We start from the raw sequence: 15,773 nt of genomic DNA, 5'->3' as shown, positions 1-15,773 counted from the left end.
AGTCGCTTCTTCCTTCATTGTTCTCTCTGTCTCTTTCTCCCCCTCCCTCATTGCAGGGATGCATGTGCACACACATGCACACACGTGCGCACACCCTCCCCCTCCTGCTCATGGCCTTGGGGTACGGGGGTGGGCCCCATGCTCCTACAGTCCAGCGACGCAGCCATGGGTCATGTGGTGCTGGAGCAGCGAGCAGGCAGGCAGGGAAGCAGTGAAAGCTGTGGCAAGCAGTGGTTTCTGGGTGGGGGGATGGGGTTGAGAGGGGGCTGAGGGTGGGGTGGGGCTGGTTTGGCCTTGCTATTGAGGACTGCCAACTCCCCCTGGGGTCCTACTGCCCCTGGCTCCTGTAACCTTTGACATGCAGCCAGGAGCAGTTAAATATAATTTTTCAAAGAATTTTAAGGGCCCCATGGGCTGGATAGAATGGCCTGGTGGGCTGTATTTTGCCCACCCCTGTTCTAGGGGGTTCCCCAGCTGGTGCTGGAGGGTGGTTGAATTGGAGCCCTCACACCTCCAATATCCCTGCCCCACACTCCAGTGTGGGCTGAAAACCCCCAGACTGAACTCCCTCTGCTCTTTTCACCCCTCCCATTCTGAAAAAAAGCCTGAGGCTGGCCTGCAGCACAGACAGAAGTTACAGAAGGTGCTCTGTTTTGAAACATCTTCATCCGACCCCTTGTTGCTTGAGGGGTCAGATTTTCACCCATGCAGCCATTTTTTAAGCTGTCTGCAGTGTTGCACTTGTGTTTGGTCATGATTATAGACTGCTTTCTGTGGCCAGATCTGGTGAAAATTACCACTTCTGTTTGCACCCTTAAAGATGTCTTCAAGCAGAAAGCAGTGAGGCCTGACCCTGCTTTGAGCAAGAAGTTAGACTAGAGGACCTCCTGAGGTTGTTCAGTCATGCCTTTTTATGATTCCATGACATTCTCACTCACAACACTAAAATATATATTTCAGTAATCCTTTAAAAGGGTCTAAAAGTGTGTTAAATCAATGTATCTGTACTTGTTTCTTAAATACATAATGAATGTTACATTGGTAGATACTTTGACACCCACCAGAACTAAATCAAAACTTATTGGAGTTAGCAGGAATCTTTCTCCTAATTTCAATGAGCTTTGAATAGCTTTGACTATAACTTCTGTTGTGATATAAACCAATATACGCCATGAGATTTACATAGGAGAATATGGTCTTATTTTTAACATAAACTCTTGTCTTTTCCCAGGACTCCTGGACTTGAAGACACAGTCATTCTAAAATTCTTGTTTTCTCTTAGTTTTCATTGACAGCATTACCTATTTTTAGATGACTTAACAAAATCTATTGAAATCCTTCAGTGCCCATTATCCCCTAAAATAAACTTCCAATAATATAACAATAAGAAAAAAGTATGAAGGTTACAATTTGTATTCCTAGGACAATGTTTGCTTCTTTATTTAATTATTCATGACTTGATGACCTCCTCTTGTTTTGTGTGAAACAGATGGAGTTTTATTCAGATTTTCATTCTTCTTTACCTCCTGAACAAGGCTGAACAAGGCTACATAGGAAATGGAGGAAGATTGTTCTGCAGAAAAGGACAATAGCTTGTAGCAGACTAATCCTTCTCTCCTCAAGTCTGATTTTCCATGGAGAGTTTTACCATAATATAATGGACAGAATTTGCACTGTTTCAGAACAATGAAGAAAGCTCCTGATTTTAGGATAGATTCCAAGTGAAGACACAATGTATTTACTTTTGTGTCAATTTTGGAAATAAGTTGTCCTCAATTTTTATTTTTAAAGGATCTGATTAACTACCAGAAGATACATGAAACCAGAAGAAACACAAATTTGCTAAATGTACTATAATTCCCCACCCAGGAAAAATAAAACAGTTACTTTTAAATCCTTTTTTTTTAATAAATGAGCATTCATTCATCAACATTTTCATATACTGTCCCTTCATTATTCAATTTGTGATGGTTTATTCCCACTCCTGAATAATACCAACAATACATAAATGTGCCATAAGTAGAAAAAAAAAGCATAGATTTCAGTTTATCTTTACAATGGGATAAAATCAACTTAGAGCTACCCACAATAATATTCCTAATGAATGATGCCAAAATGACATTTGTTATATTCTGAAGTAGAAAAGGGCTAACTAACTATTGAAACCTAGTCATGGAATGAATTACTCTGGTGTAAATCAGTTAGAATTATTGTTGTTATTATTAAAAGTTTAAAATCGCTGATAGGTATATAACATTCAGGACCTGGCATAAGCTGACAAAAGCCAGAAACTGTAAAGTTAAGCTTGGTCTTAACATGCTGTGTGTGTCTGTGATGGGGCTAGAAGAAGACAGAGAAAAGGCACGAAGGTGTGAGTTCAGGAGAGTGTTAGCCTTAATTTAGAATTTGCTGGCTTTTGTCAGGCTTCAAAATACTGTGCAGAGTATGATGTATGTATATCCCACAACACTGGGCAAGGCTTATGTGAAGAAAATCCTGTGAAATATCCACCAATTTAGTATACATACTTTGGAGGGAAATAATATACCCCCCCCAATAAAAAAAAAGAAAGAAACGAAAATAAAAAGCATAATGAGCAAGGGGAACCAGCTCCCATTTCAAGTCAATGGAAAGACCAAGAGTGACTTCAACAGGACTTGAACTGGTCATTTTTCTGCAACAAAGAGGACTAGAAAAGTTCCTGCTTTTTAAAATGAAAGCTAACATTTGTATCTGGTCACATCACTCCAAGTGCTAAGTCTTTAGGAGGAAATACAGAGACTAGCACTGAAATCATGGGAGTTGGCCATGCACTTGCACTCAGCAACTGTCATATCTGGCCCCTCTGAAAAAGCAATCTAATCCAGTTATTTCTTCTGATGTGGCCTACTCAAAGCGTGCTTTATATATGTCATTTTTCTAATGAAAAACCATTGAAACTTACATATTTTAATAAAAATGCTTGCTAAATAAATTTTAGGGTAGTAAGTCAATGAAGGCTTGTAAAAAACCCTATTAAGTGCTTTTAGTGATTCAAATATTTAAATGAATGTATGATTATAATGTCATGAAGCTTATGATCCATTCTCAGTCTGAAAATGATTGAGCCATTATGAATCTCAAAATACAATTATGATCCAGCATGGAAATTTATAATGGGGAATTTTTAAAAAAGGGATTTTTTCAGGCCAGTAATGACAGTTCGTTTGGTGCTTTTAATGCTATGTTGTTGATATACATTACAATTGCCTGAGTACCACAGTGATAGTTGCTCTGAATACACCCACCCTAGACAAATATGTGGGAACATAAATGTGCTGATCCCACAAACACTTGCACACATGCATAACCGTTTACCTACACAAATCACGGCAACTGAGAATTAAATTACAGCTTTTCTGCAAGCTCCCTGCATAGGACAGGATCTTGTTGTACTGTCCTATTCATGACTTACAGGAAATGTTTCAATAATACCGAGATGAGTCCAAGAATCAGATGCTAGCTCAGATCTTGCATCCTGAGATTTTGTATTTTGAATTTTAGCCTAGAACATAGTTTATCAGTTTGCTCCAAGTAATTTTGTACCTTGGAGCAAATTAGAATCAAAATGTTGAAAGATCTTATGCTGTAGTAGCACAAATACTGCAGCACAAATACTACTTACAGACAAATCAGACATTACTGAGGGTACAGGGTATGTTGGATCAAAGGCAGTCTTTTCAAGTTCATCCCATTTTCCTGTTTTTTGGCAGTTGCATATCCACACATTTTTCCTCCAAGCATGTCTCTGGATAATGGCAAAAACTGGAATCTTCCCACCACCAAGTTCCCTTGAAATTCTACAAGAATGAAGAGAACTGGCAGAACCATGCTTACATCTCCTTTTTACACCTGCATCTCCTCCTGTCCTTGGTGCAATGCGTGAATGTTTGTGGTAGAAACATTGTTTACAAAAAATATATCTTTTTTTCCTTTAGAAAGATCTAGTTCTGATAAATAACAGTTAAGTTTACAGCTTTGAACTGGCCTCCCTTTACTACTAGAACTACAATATTGGAATACTGAATACTGATGAGGGGATGAACTGGAAAGAAAACAAAAGTGGTCATATTTGCATAAAGAAATTGACTGAACATATTTAACATAAAACAAGACATATTGTTTGTTATTGTTTGTGATTTGTGACTTCAGAATACTGGCTGCATGAGTGTCCAGATACATACTGTGTGTATGTAAATAAAATATAAAAATGGTCTCTTGTTGACTTGGAGTAGTAGAAATGCTCTATTTCTTTAAGTCTAGATAATAAAAAGTTGCAACTCCACAAAAACGAAAATATGACACAGCATGCAGTCACAACAGCAAGCACAAAAAAGAAAAAACCTGATAAAATATACTTATATGTGCATATTATGCAAATATATTTTACATTAACATACAATGTTATAAGACTGTTTGACAAAATAAATGCAAGTTTAAAAAAGAAAATAGCTAGATGGTTCCATGTTGAGTAGCAAGTAACCTGAGATGTCTTCTATGCTTTTACTGGAATAATGATCTTTAAAATCTATAGTGGATGCAGAATATGTTGGCAATCGTTGAATTCTTAACTACGTTGTGCTAAAAATGTGTTGTTCTCTGTCAAAATGGCGTGTTATTTGAAACCCGTCCAAGTGCAGCAAAATGCACTTTACCTTTTAGTACTTACCAAGATTCCTTCCAGTGCCAATGGATATTTGAAATGGATGTTTGGAAGTATTATGAACACATGCATATCTCCAAAACACTACAGCAGCACCTTTCCTGTGACCAGGCTTACTTACTGCACAACAGAAAATAAGTGATCATAGAAAACTACTAATCTAATACAACATAATAAACAAACAACAAGAAATATTAGCACAGAAAATAAGTTTGGCATGATGAAATTAACATTGATGCTATGCAATTTTAATGACCTATCTGAAACTAACTAGTGTAACTATATCACTTTCTGATTAGTGTGTATGGCAGCATTTACAAATAATGTATTTGAATACTGATTTCATATATGAGGACAGTTGTTTGAAAACTTCAATGACACACAATGTTTTGTGATGATATTATACAATACTTACTTTCTCAAGGCTTAATATTTTGAGGACACCTGTTTTTCAATTTAAAAAAATCCTCTGATGTGCATTCTATGATAAATTGTCCATAATCTCAGAATGAATATGAACATGTGTGCATATACATATAGTGTATATTTCTATGCACCCTCCCGCAATATATGTATACACACATACATGTGTATTTTATATATAATAAAAGTTCATATATATATAAATATATATAAACTTGACAGGCAGAGTAATATTTCACTTATTGTAATTGAAGTCCTTTAAAAAAGTTCAGTCACTCAGTTAACATAGTATAGCCAGTAAATTAAGTTGAAAAGAGAAAATGTGAATGGAAACACCATCCTTGACCATCTGTCTATGGCATTCACATCAGTTAGATCAGGGATTTTTATTTTCATTTGTGAAGACCTTCTTCGTAAATGGCCCCTCTTGCTGTGGGGGCCTGTTCTGTCCATTGTACGTCTTCCAAAGCTTTCCCGATGTGAGCTGTGTTTTCTGTACTGGATTCCTGAGTTGTCAAAGGACATTGTTGAATTTCTAGCATCAGTAACACTAGTTGTAACTTCATTGCTTGCTACCTCGTTGTGGATTTCAAGCGATGTTAGCAAAATATTTCCATGGGTATCCACCTAAGTTGGTAAAAGGAAAAAATGGGACGTTAGAATTTCAGAATTGTTTTCATGTGTAAATAAAATTCAAATTCATGGATGTCCCAAATTAACAAACTGTATGTCTAACTGTAAACATATGAATTACTCCTTTCAAAGCACACTCTGTTGGTTGAGCTTGATACTTAAACATTTTGCTGGACTAGGATCAGAATCATGCTAAAAGCATATGATGCAAAAACAACACATTACACACTGTCAGACACCTTTTTCCCTTCAAAAAACATGCCTTTTACAGGATTAGGTATAAATTAGTGTTTTATCTGCACTGCTGGGGGGGAGAAAAACAACACATTGACAGAACTTCCACTATAGGAAATTAAATACATTGAAAGAGTCTTCCACACTAGAATTATTATTGTTACTACCAGAAAAATAAAGTGCTCATAAAATGAGAAGAAATGCCCAAAAGCAAGGAACACTTCAGCTTTGCTGAAATGTTTCTGAAGGTATCCTGAATTCTTTGCTTTTTAAACTTTTTTGCAACTTTTCAGCTTTTCAGTCTAGAGACAATATACCTTTTGATAATCAAGCCCCAAACCCCCGTCATTCTTGATATTTAGGCAATGTGAACAACTACAGCAGTAGCGCTCAACATAACTGGCTCCATGGACTGGAAGAGTGGTGCAGGGCTGTTCTGTGGGCCAGATCCAGTATGCAGGAAAAGTCCATGGGCCTGATCCAGCATGGGGTCAGTGTGCAGGGTTGGTGTGTGGGTGCAATTCTGTGTGCCAACCTTGCCCTGCATGCTGGCCTGTTCCTGCATGCTGGCACAATCTCATGCACCTGATACAGCTGTGTGCTAGCTCAATCCCATGTGCAGGATCCAGCCATAGGGCATTACATAATTCAGCCTATAGTGCTCTCAATGGGTCCTGAAATTTTGCAGCAGGGGAGCTATAGCAGTGTTAACTGCTGTGGCTCTGGGAGCTGTGACAGTTAATGCTGCCACTGCCCTCCCACTGCCACAGGTGGCATCGTGCCACTGTTCCCCTCCCACCAGTGGCGATGTGTAGGGGGTGCATGGGGGTGCACATGCACCCCCTGAGAAGACCAGTGCACCCCCTGACCAGCCACACTCGCTGCTCAGGCGATAAGTGGCGGGGGGCAGGTTGGAGTGCCAGTGTCCCACCTGCAAGTGCCAGCCAAGGAGTGGAGAGCTGCTGCACTCCCAGAAGTGGCCACAGTGATTAGCTGCAGTGATCAGCCATCTCACAATCAGCCATGGAGGATCCCCCCTGGTGAGCAAGATCAGCCAACGGGGGACACCCCCCCCCCGCCAATCAGTGACTGGTCGTTGTGGGGGGCATGTGCCCTCGCTGACTAAAGTGGCACCAGTTACCCATGCCCACCACCAAATGGACCTGGTTCTATGATCCAGATCATTTCTATTGATCTTTGCTTTACTCTGTCCAAACTGTCCACATCCTTCTTGAAGTGTGGGGTGCAAAACTGGACACAGTACTCTAGGTGTGGTCATGCCAGCACTGAACAGAGCAGAAGAATCACCTCCCTTGATTTACAAGTGACACTCCTGTTGATACAACCCAGTATGTTGTTGGCTTTTTTTCAACAAGAGCACACTGTTGGTTCATATTCAGCTTATGGTCTACTGTAAGGACCCCCAGGGCTTTTCTGAAGTACTGCATTCTAGCTAGTCATTCCCCAGTCTGTACTTGTGCATGCAATGCTTCTGTCCCAAGTTCTGGACTTTTTGCTTGTCCTAGTTGAACCTCATCTGATTGATTGCAGACCATTTCTCCAGTGCATTCAGGTCCTTCTGGATGTGGGCTGCCTGGTCTGTATCCTATCCTCCAGAGTATCTGCAACTCCACCTATTTGGTTTCATTCACAAATTTGCTAATTGTGCACTTGTCTAAATCATTAATGATGATATTAAACAATACTGGACCTAGGACTGACCCTTAGGGAATCTCACTTGATACCTCCTCCCAACTAGAGAATGTGACATTGATAACTAATCATTAAGTAAGAGGATCCAACCAGTTATGTATCCACTTTACAGGACTTTCCTCTGATCTGTATTTCCTTATTAATGAAAACGTCACGGTACACAAGTGTCAAAAGCCTTGCTAAAGTCAAGGTATATGACATCCACTCTTCCCCCGACAACCACAGAGCCTGTCACATAATCAGAAAGAAATCTGGTTGGTCAGATTGACTTGCTTTTGGTGAATCTGTGCTTGGCTGTTCCTGATCACTTTGTTGTCCTCTAGGTGCTTCACACCAGAGTCCCTGAACAACGGCTCCATCATCTTTCCAGGTATCAAGGTCAGCCTGGCTGGTCTGTAGTCTCTCAGATCTTCCCCCTTCCCTTTCTTAAAGATGGGCACTCTGTGTACTCTTTCCCAGTAATCCGGGACCTCACCCAACTTCTGTGAGTTCTAACAGAGGATAGCATTGGCTCTAAAATGACCTCAGCCCATTCCTGCAGAATCCTAGGGCGCGTGCCATCTTGCCCTGCTGACTTGAAAGCACCTAGTTTTTTTAAGCAATCCCTAACCTGTTCTACTATTCTAGGCTTCTTACCTATCTTTGCTGCCAACCACTCATCATGTGGTACCTCCACCCATGTTTGTGAAGACTGAAGTAAAAAAGGCATCACATATTTTAGCTTTCTCTGCATCATTCATAAATAGATTGCCTTTTGCATTCTGTAAGGGACCTGTGGTTTCTTTGATCTTCTCTTGCTTTTGACATTCTTGTAGAAATCTCTCTCTGTCTGTCTCTCTCTCTCTTTTTTTTTTTTTTGCCATTTATGGCCCTTGCCAGCTGCATCTAAAATCATGTCTTGGCCTTGTCTTTTTTTCTGAAAGCACATGCAATACTCTTATACTCTTCTCTAGTGCCATAACTAAGTTTTCACTTTTTTACAGAATTTCTTTTCTGAGTTTCAAATGATTTAAGAGATTGCTCCCTAGCCACGCGGGTCTCCTGTTGCACTTCCCGTTCTTCCATCACATCAGGACAGCTTGCTCCTCTGCCCTTTAAGATGGCCTCCTTAAAGCAGAGTCACCTCTAGGATTCCTCTTCTCCTCAGACTTTCCTCCCAGGGGATCCTGTCCACCAGTTTCCTGAGTTTGCTAAAGTCTGATTTTCTGAGGTCCTGTGTCCTTATTTTGCTGCTCTACTTGGTTTGTTCCCTAATCTGTTCCTTCCTCCTCCTTATGCTAGATTTGGGAACCATTTCTGATCTTTCTGGCAACTGTCTGCCAATGGAAAGCATCAATAAATGTAAAAAATGCTCTGCTGGCCATTTTGGGCCAATCTAAACATATTTTACTTTCTTTGAATAACTTTGACTTTCCATGAAAAACGGTATAAGAATATTATGTTAATACTAGTGTTTAGGGTAATTTCCAGTTCCTATTATTTAATTTTCACATCTAAAATTCATCCTGCTAAATTGTTTTTTACTTTCCACCCTAAACTGCTGAGTGCAGTGAGACCTCTCTGCTCCAGAAGTGACTGCATTTCAGTAATGGATGAAGTGATCTTGCACTATGGAGCTTTAGAGCTTGAACAGTCATCTGGGAAGTACTTTGCAAGCCCTGAATGATGTATTAAAAGCATAGGTATAGATATTTCTCTGTACATGTGCATTTAGCTTATTTCACTCTTGTTAAAAATTAATGTGAAATGGATATTTCATTCATGAGTTACAGATGCTACAATGTCTTTTTCCCAGTGAAAACAATCATGACATAGTAGAACTAATGTTTTGTGAAGTTGAATGCAAACAAGATACAAATATATAGTTCTGAGAATAAAAATCAGGCAAATAAAAAAGCAAACCATTGAAGGCAATCCCATATTTTTGTAATGGGTGCCTATAAATAATAGTATTAAAAAAATCAAGCTAAATTGACTCAGTAGGCTTCAGAAGCCAAAGGCCTGGTTAAGAAGAATAGTTTTTCACTACAGTAGCGAGCTGCATCTGTTATGTATATGAGCATGGGGCTGAGGTTTGCAGAAACAAGTGCAAGATACTGGAATATAAGCAGAATCTATAGAGGGAGGCAGACAGGCTCAGTCAGAAACTGAGAAGCCTTTCCGCATGCAGTTATCACTTACAGCTTTCCCAGAAAATAACTGATTCAGACTGCTCTTTTGGTTTTGGTTCATACAAATACTAAACAGCATTTTAAAAACCATTTTGCAGAATATCTAGAAGACCTATACTTTTCTCATGAAGCACACAAATGAATCTCTGATCCAGACCAACAGAAACTTGCTATTGACTGCTGCAGCATATTGGCAGAAGCCTGCATGGTTTTGACCCCAGATCAAATATTGCATCGCATCTGTTTCCCTGCTTACCAGTTTGACAACATCAGCCCTCTTTGCAGCATTTCATTAGCTACCACTTCACCACAGAGGCAGAGTACTCATCTCTGTTTTTAAGGCCTTCATGCCCAAGCCTCACCCTCACTATTATCTCTTACATACAAGCAAGGTGCATCCCCTGTCTCCACTCTGTCAATGATACTGCCCATCATCATGAATACATTTTCAAATAAACACTTGTCTTTCTCCTGCTCTTCCCCTTCAATGCATTGGAGAAGTTTGCTGTAAGTATCCATAAAGGCACATGTTTTGGTAGTTTTAGAGTAATATTGTAGCTGTGATGGCCCAGAGAATATGTAAGAAGCAAGGATTTTTGTGGATGATATCTTTTATTGGACCAACTGTATGGCTGAGATAGACATGTATTTGAATGCAGTGCATTAGAACTGGAAATGTTGTCTTCTGAAGTAGAATGCACTGCATTCAAAAGCCTGTCTAATTTATTTCAGCCATACAGCTGGTCCAGTAAACTATATCACCCATGAAAATCCTGACCTCCTGTAAAGACATATCATCTTCCTCTCCCTCAACCCTCTGGAAAGCTCTTGCTTAATTTCTGAAAAGAACTTGAGAATATTTAGGAAGCTGGAATGAGATCTAAATTAATAAACTAGGGGAAGAATTCTGTTTCCTTCCATGAACCTAAATGGAAGCTTTGTAGCAGTGTTAGTGGTGTTTCTGGCACTTACGTGCAGGTTGTAAATCTATTATCTTTGTGCTGTGGATGCACAGCTCTCCACATGTAGACGGAGAGCACGCGCACAAGGTTACACGTCACCCTGGGCAGGTATGCAACTATTACATATATTCATTCTGGACTCATAACTATGTAAGTCATGAAAAGGTAGGTGGCCAGAAACCCACACTTAGCAGGGTCTGATGAGGCAGAAGGCCCTGCTCTATTTTAGCCTGATAGCTGGGGGCTAGGGTATTTACCCAGAAAGCAGAGAAGACCCAAGATCTAAGGCTCCTTAAACCTTACAGCATAGTGCTCTGACCACGATGCCACAGCTTAGGCATGATCAAGTCCTACCTCCCTGCCTCTCACAGGACTCCTTTTGAAGCTGGACCTGGACAGAGGAGGGAAGTGGATATAGGGAGTCAGGAGGACAAGATTAAATTAGAGGGGGTGCGCCTTGCTCTTAATGGCCACCATCTATTTTATCCAGTGAGCATTAAATACAGGGAGCAGTGGCTCAGCTTCAAAATGAGCAAAATGAGAGGGGCCTGGATAATGCGTAACCTGTGGCACATAGAGAAAATTATGCTTGCAAATCAAAGCTCCCTGCTTAAATCCCATCTGGGCAAAGGTAGCCTAGAAATTGTCTCCCCCACTTCCTGAGAAAGTTTCCTACTCATTCAGTCATTAGACCTAAAACATTGGAGGGTCTCCCTTCTCTTTAGCTTTTTTCCCATTCTCAGGTATAGTGCCCAGTTAGTATGTTGCCTAATGTTCACACTTGTCCTCAGTGCAAGGGAATGATTAAAGAATTCCCAGGTATGTGCTTAGGAAACTGCCATTTAGATGCACAAAGGGACCAGGCACTTAAATTGCAAAAAGGGGCATGAATGACTCAACTCCAGCAGCTGCAGATCTCATGGGGTGTCCATATTTTTTCAACTATCAAGAGCCCTAGGTGCCTAATCCTGAGCTTCTGTACATGCACAGAGGTCCTAAGTCTGAGCAGCTGGACATGCTATTCCTGCCTAATTGCTGTTACTATCCAGATATGAGGTAAAGCACTGTAAGCACTGTGCACCTAGTACAAACTAACATCACTGATCTCAATACAAAGTGCAGCATCCACAGTTGCTTTAATCTACACATGCAGCTGGCAGAAAATCTGCTGACATGAACTTTTGGTATGTCATTCTAATGGTTACATGGAGGACCATTAGCTTAGAGATCTCAAACCCACATCATTCACTTCTCAAGAGCTGCCCCCCCACTTCACTTGGATAAAGAGTACTCTGAGTAGTGGGTATCTTGAGCCCTCCTGTTCAAGGTGGGCCATGGGGCAGCTAAGAGAGCAGACCTTTGTCCTACTCCTTCCCTTTAAAGTTTCTTCTCTCTGAACCTGCATCCTTTGTCCCCTTTCTTCCTCTACTGTTGTCACTCCTTGCAGAACTGACTTTTTTCATGAAGAGTACTTTTTCAGGCAGCCAGCAACATCATTAACTAATTCTCTGTTGAATCAGCAATAACTATATATGCAAATTGTTAATATTCTTTTTCACAATCATTTTAATCAAACCCCCATCTTCACTGTCACTGAGTGATTAGAGTTCTCTGCATGTGTGATGTGTTCTAATGTCACTCCTTTTGGAAGGGTAAGAGGCATGAAAAATGGTAAAACACCTTACATGTTTAAAAACAGGGTCCTTTTTGAAAGCTTGTCATCTGGGCTAGGGACAGAAGTTACAGTTTAAATAATCAGAAACCGGTTTAAATCTGTAACAGAACAGAAGTTCAGTGCACATAAACTAGTTCCAAAAAAGTTGAAACTGGTTTAACATAAGTCCGGTTGAATATAGTATCACATGCAACGGATTTGGGTCAAACCAGTTTATGAAACTTCTGTCCCAGACCCCTTCTTAGTTCAAATTAAATCACAGTCCCACAGCATCCCAGCATGCTTTCTAGCCATGGGCTGTGCTGTGCTGTCTGCTCCAGGGGAAGTAGGGGCTGCCCCCCACCCTGGCAAGCACCAGCTGGGGTTTAGGAACAGAGAGGGGGGGTTAAACCCCCCTTCTCCCAAGAACAAAGCTGCCCTTCCCTGCCCTGCTGAATTTACTGCTGGCTGCAACTGTGGACAACAAATCCCAGAAGCACCTGGAAGCAGGAAGAAGTGATGAGCAACCCTGCAGAGTCCTGCTGCTGTGATTGCAGACTGCAAATCCCAGAGACCTTGTGGGCAGCAGGAAGAGGAAGCAAACACACAGCTCATGCTGGCTATGCGCCAGGAAGCCATGCTTTAGCATTCCCCACTCCTTGCCCTGCTTCTGGTCTGAGTCACTGCAGGCTGTGGCTGCAAAATGTTAACATTTGTTCACTTGTTAGTTAGTTTAATTTCTAAAGTTTAAACTAACCTGCAAAGACTGAATTGACTCAGCCTCAGGCTTTTGGACTGTACTTAGCCCTGATTTTTACACACCTGAGATTTCCTAAACTTCAGCAAATCTATTATACTAGTTTTAAATGATTGAAAAATCATTATCTGTATCTATTCTTTTCTGCTAAAGCTCACAGGAGAAGATGAAGACTTATAATGACACTCTGGTTTCACCCTTCTTAGGTTAAGGAATACATATTTACCAGTAACTCTGCTCAACCTAATATGCTAAGTACTGCCATCTTTAAAGAATAAGTGCACTTTGCAGACATAAAACCTGATGTAAATTTTTTTATATATTTCCTAAAGATCAAAACTGGCACACCAAAATCTTTATTCCCAGACAGCAGCCATATTTGAGGTGCTCAAATTTTTAAATATTATACTGTTATTGAAGAACTAAAAAGAAAGAGCTGCCAGTGACTACCATATATATCTTCATTAATCTTAATTCCCAGACAGGTTTTTCTTCCGGATCAGTTCAGCCTTGAAGCCAGTTTGAAAATATTTTATTACAGTGGGGAACTGCTATGAGGTTTGATTTACTGTTAGGTAATTTGTAATATCTGAATTATTTCAGGTTCATTTAATTCTCTGCTTAATATGCCATAAATTTTAAGGGGTGCTGTAAAATCAAATCTTCTGCTAAAAATTCAATCATTGTATTCCACAATGGGAGACAGAAGCAATATTTTCCCTGCTCATTTCCATCACAGTTATGTTTAGTAGTTCTTCAGTACCAAACATTTAAATAAAATGCACTTTTTGATCATACCAAAAAATATAAATGTAAAAACAGCATGTAAAAAATGTCTCTGAAGTTAGCATCTTGCTATACACTGTGTCATAATGACTCTACTCAAGGCTATTACCCAAAGTGAACCCACCCTGAAATTATTTTAAAGTGGTGAAAATTGATTCTACCACATTCCTGTGCTGCCTTGCCATTTATTTAGTCATTTCTACACATGTAAGTTGTAAATCTGAATGATGGTATTTTAGAGCTGCTTTGCTTAGCTATAAATGGTTATCCAATATGCTAGACAGCGGATAATCAACCTTTTAGATAACCACTTTGCTTTAAAGTCATCTCCCATCATTCTGTCTTTAAGAATTTTGAAAATATTTTATAATTACAAGCATGGTGAAAAACTACATTGATCAGGATTCTCATTACAAGGTTAGCATTTCTCTCTGGCCTGCTTTGACACAGTTGTTCTTGATGATTGTAAGGAACACCTTAAAGGCATAAGTGCCTCCATCTTGTGTACCTTCTTCATTATATAATGATAGGAACTGTATTTTGTTTTTGCAAATATGCAACTTTAAAATAACGGAAGCTCTAAGTAACCTTCTATAATGACAGGTTTGCAAGGCCAGATACCATGTTTTCACTGATTTAAACAGAAAAGCACAAACTGTTGACCATAGTAACACAACATAATTGACATCCATTACCATAAGGAACGACACTCACTGTCAGGAGTCAAAACCAAACTGATAACTGCAGTGTATCTTAGATAAACACTAACAGCTGTTAATGAATGTGGAATCTTATAAGTTCTTCTCTGGTCTGAGGGAATCTTCCTGAGTAACCCCTTTCATTAACATACACCAAATCAAATTGTATATAGATGCATACTATTAATGAATTTATCTGCAATAGTAAACCTAGGGAGGACTGGGGAATAAGTGGCCTGGGTTGCTGGGCAAATTGAACAACTAAAAAGAGCTCAGAGATACTGGGGTCTGGTGAACAGCTATCCTCCCAGATGTGAGTATGTTTCTGCATTTCCATCACCTGATCTGAATGCTAGTTAAACTTCTGGTTAGCTTTCCAATAAAGTGGCTTTCTTCAGAAGATGCAGGCATGCTCTATTTTTATTCCAGGGCTTTGGTGCTCTACAAAGTAAGCTTCATTTTCCTAACTTGTAGATAGAGGGCTTCCCTATACTAAAGGAAAAAAAAAAGAGGAATGAAAGGGGGTGTTATTTTAATTTTAGGCTAATCAGGAAGAACTTCAGTGTCAACGAATTGAATGGTGAAGATGTTAAGACTTTAAAAACATTACCAGCGAGGGAAAATTTAAAAATCTATGAAAGAATATCACATTGTTGTCACTGTTCACCAAATAAAAATGAAGTTTGCTACATTGACTTTTATTGATATGTACTGATGTACAAAAGGAAATTAAGCAGTCTTCCATCACAGTCATTTGAGCCAGTGCAAAATGGATGTAGGATGTTACCAAGGCAGCTCAAATTGTATTTGGCTTGTACTGCTTGAAATTACTATGTAAGGTGAAAGGCAAGGAAGAATTGGTCTTAAGAGCTAAAGCTGATTCATAGATTCATAGATTCATAGATGCTAGGGTTGGAAGGGACCTCAATAGATCATCGAGTCCGACCCCCTGCATAAGCAGGAAAGAGTGCTGGGCCTACATTACCCCAGCTAGATACACATCTAGCCTTCGCTTGAAGACCCCCAGGGTAGGGGAGAGC

At 39.9% G+C, this 15,773-nt stretch overlaps 1 protein-coding gene across 1 annotated transcript in view; it reads right to left on the bottom strand.

Annotated features, from left to right (window-relative positions):
• Positions 1–1,949: 1,949 nt before the first annotated feature.
• The window catches only part of GABRB3 (gamma-aminobutyric acid type A receptor subunit beta3), a 195,879-nt gene continuing 182,055 nt past the window's right edge, over positions 1,950–15,773 (bottom strand). Inside the window, exon 9 of the mRNA XM_090064919.1 lies at positions 1,950–5,752. Within this exon, the coding sequence (XP_089921045.1) occupies positions 5,402–5,752 (351 nt within the window). The 3' untranslated portion in view covers positions 1,950–5,401. The remainder of the gene's footprint in view (positions 5,753–15,773) is intronic.

Source organism: Crocodylus siamensis, chromosome 1, assembly GCF_052110815.1.
Source record: "Crocodylus siamensis isolate JL-2025a chromosome 1, ASM5211081v1, whole genome shotgun sequence".
Classification (NCBI taxonomy): Eukaryota; Metazoa; Chordata; order Crocodylia; family Crocodylidae; genus Crocodylus; species Crocodylus siamensis.
This window is presented reverse-complemented; position numbering and strand designations above follow the sequence as displayed.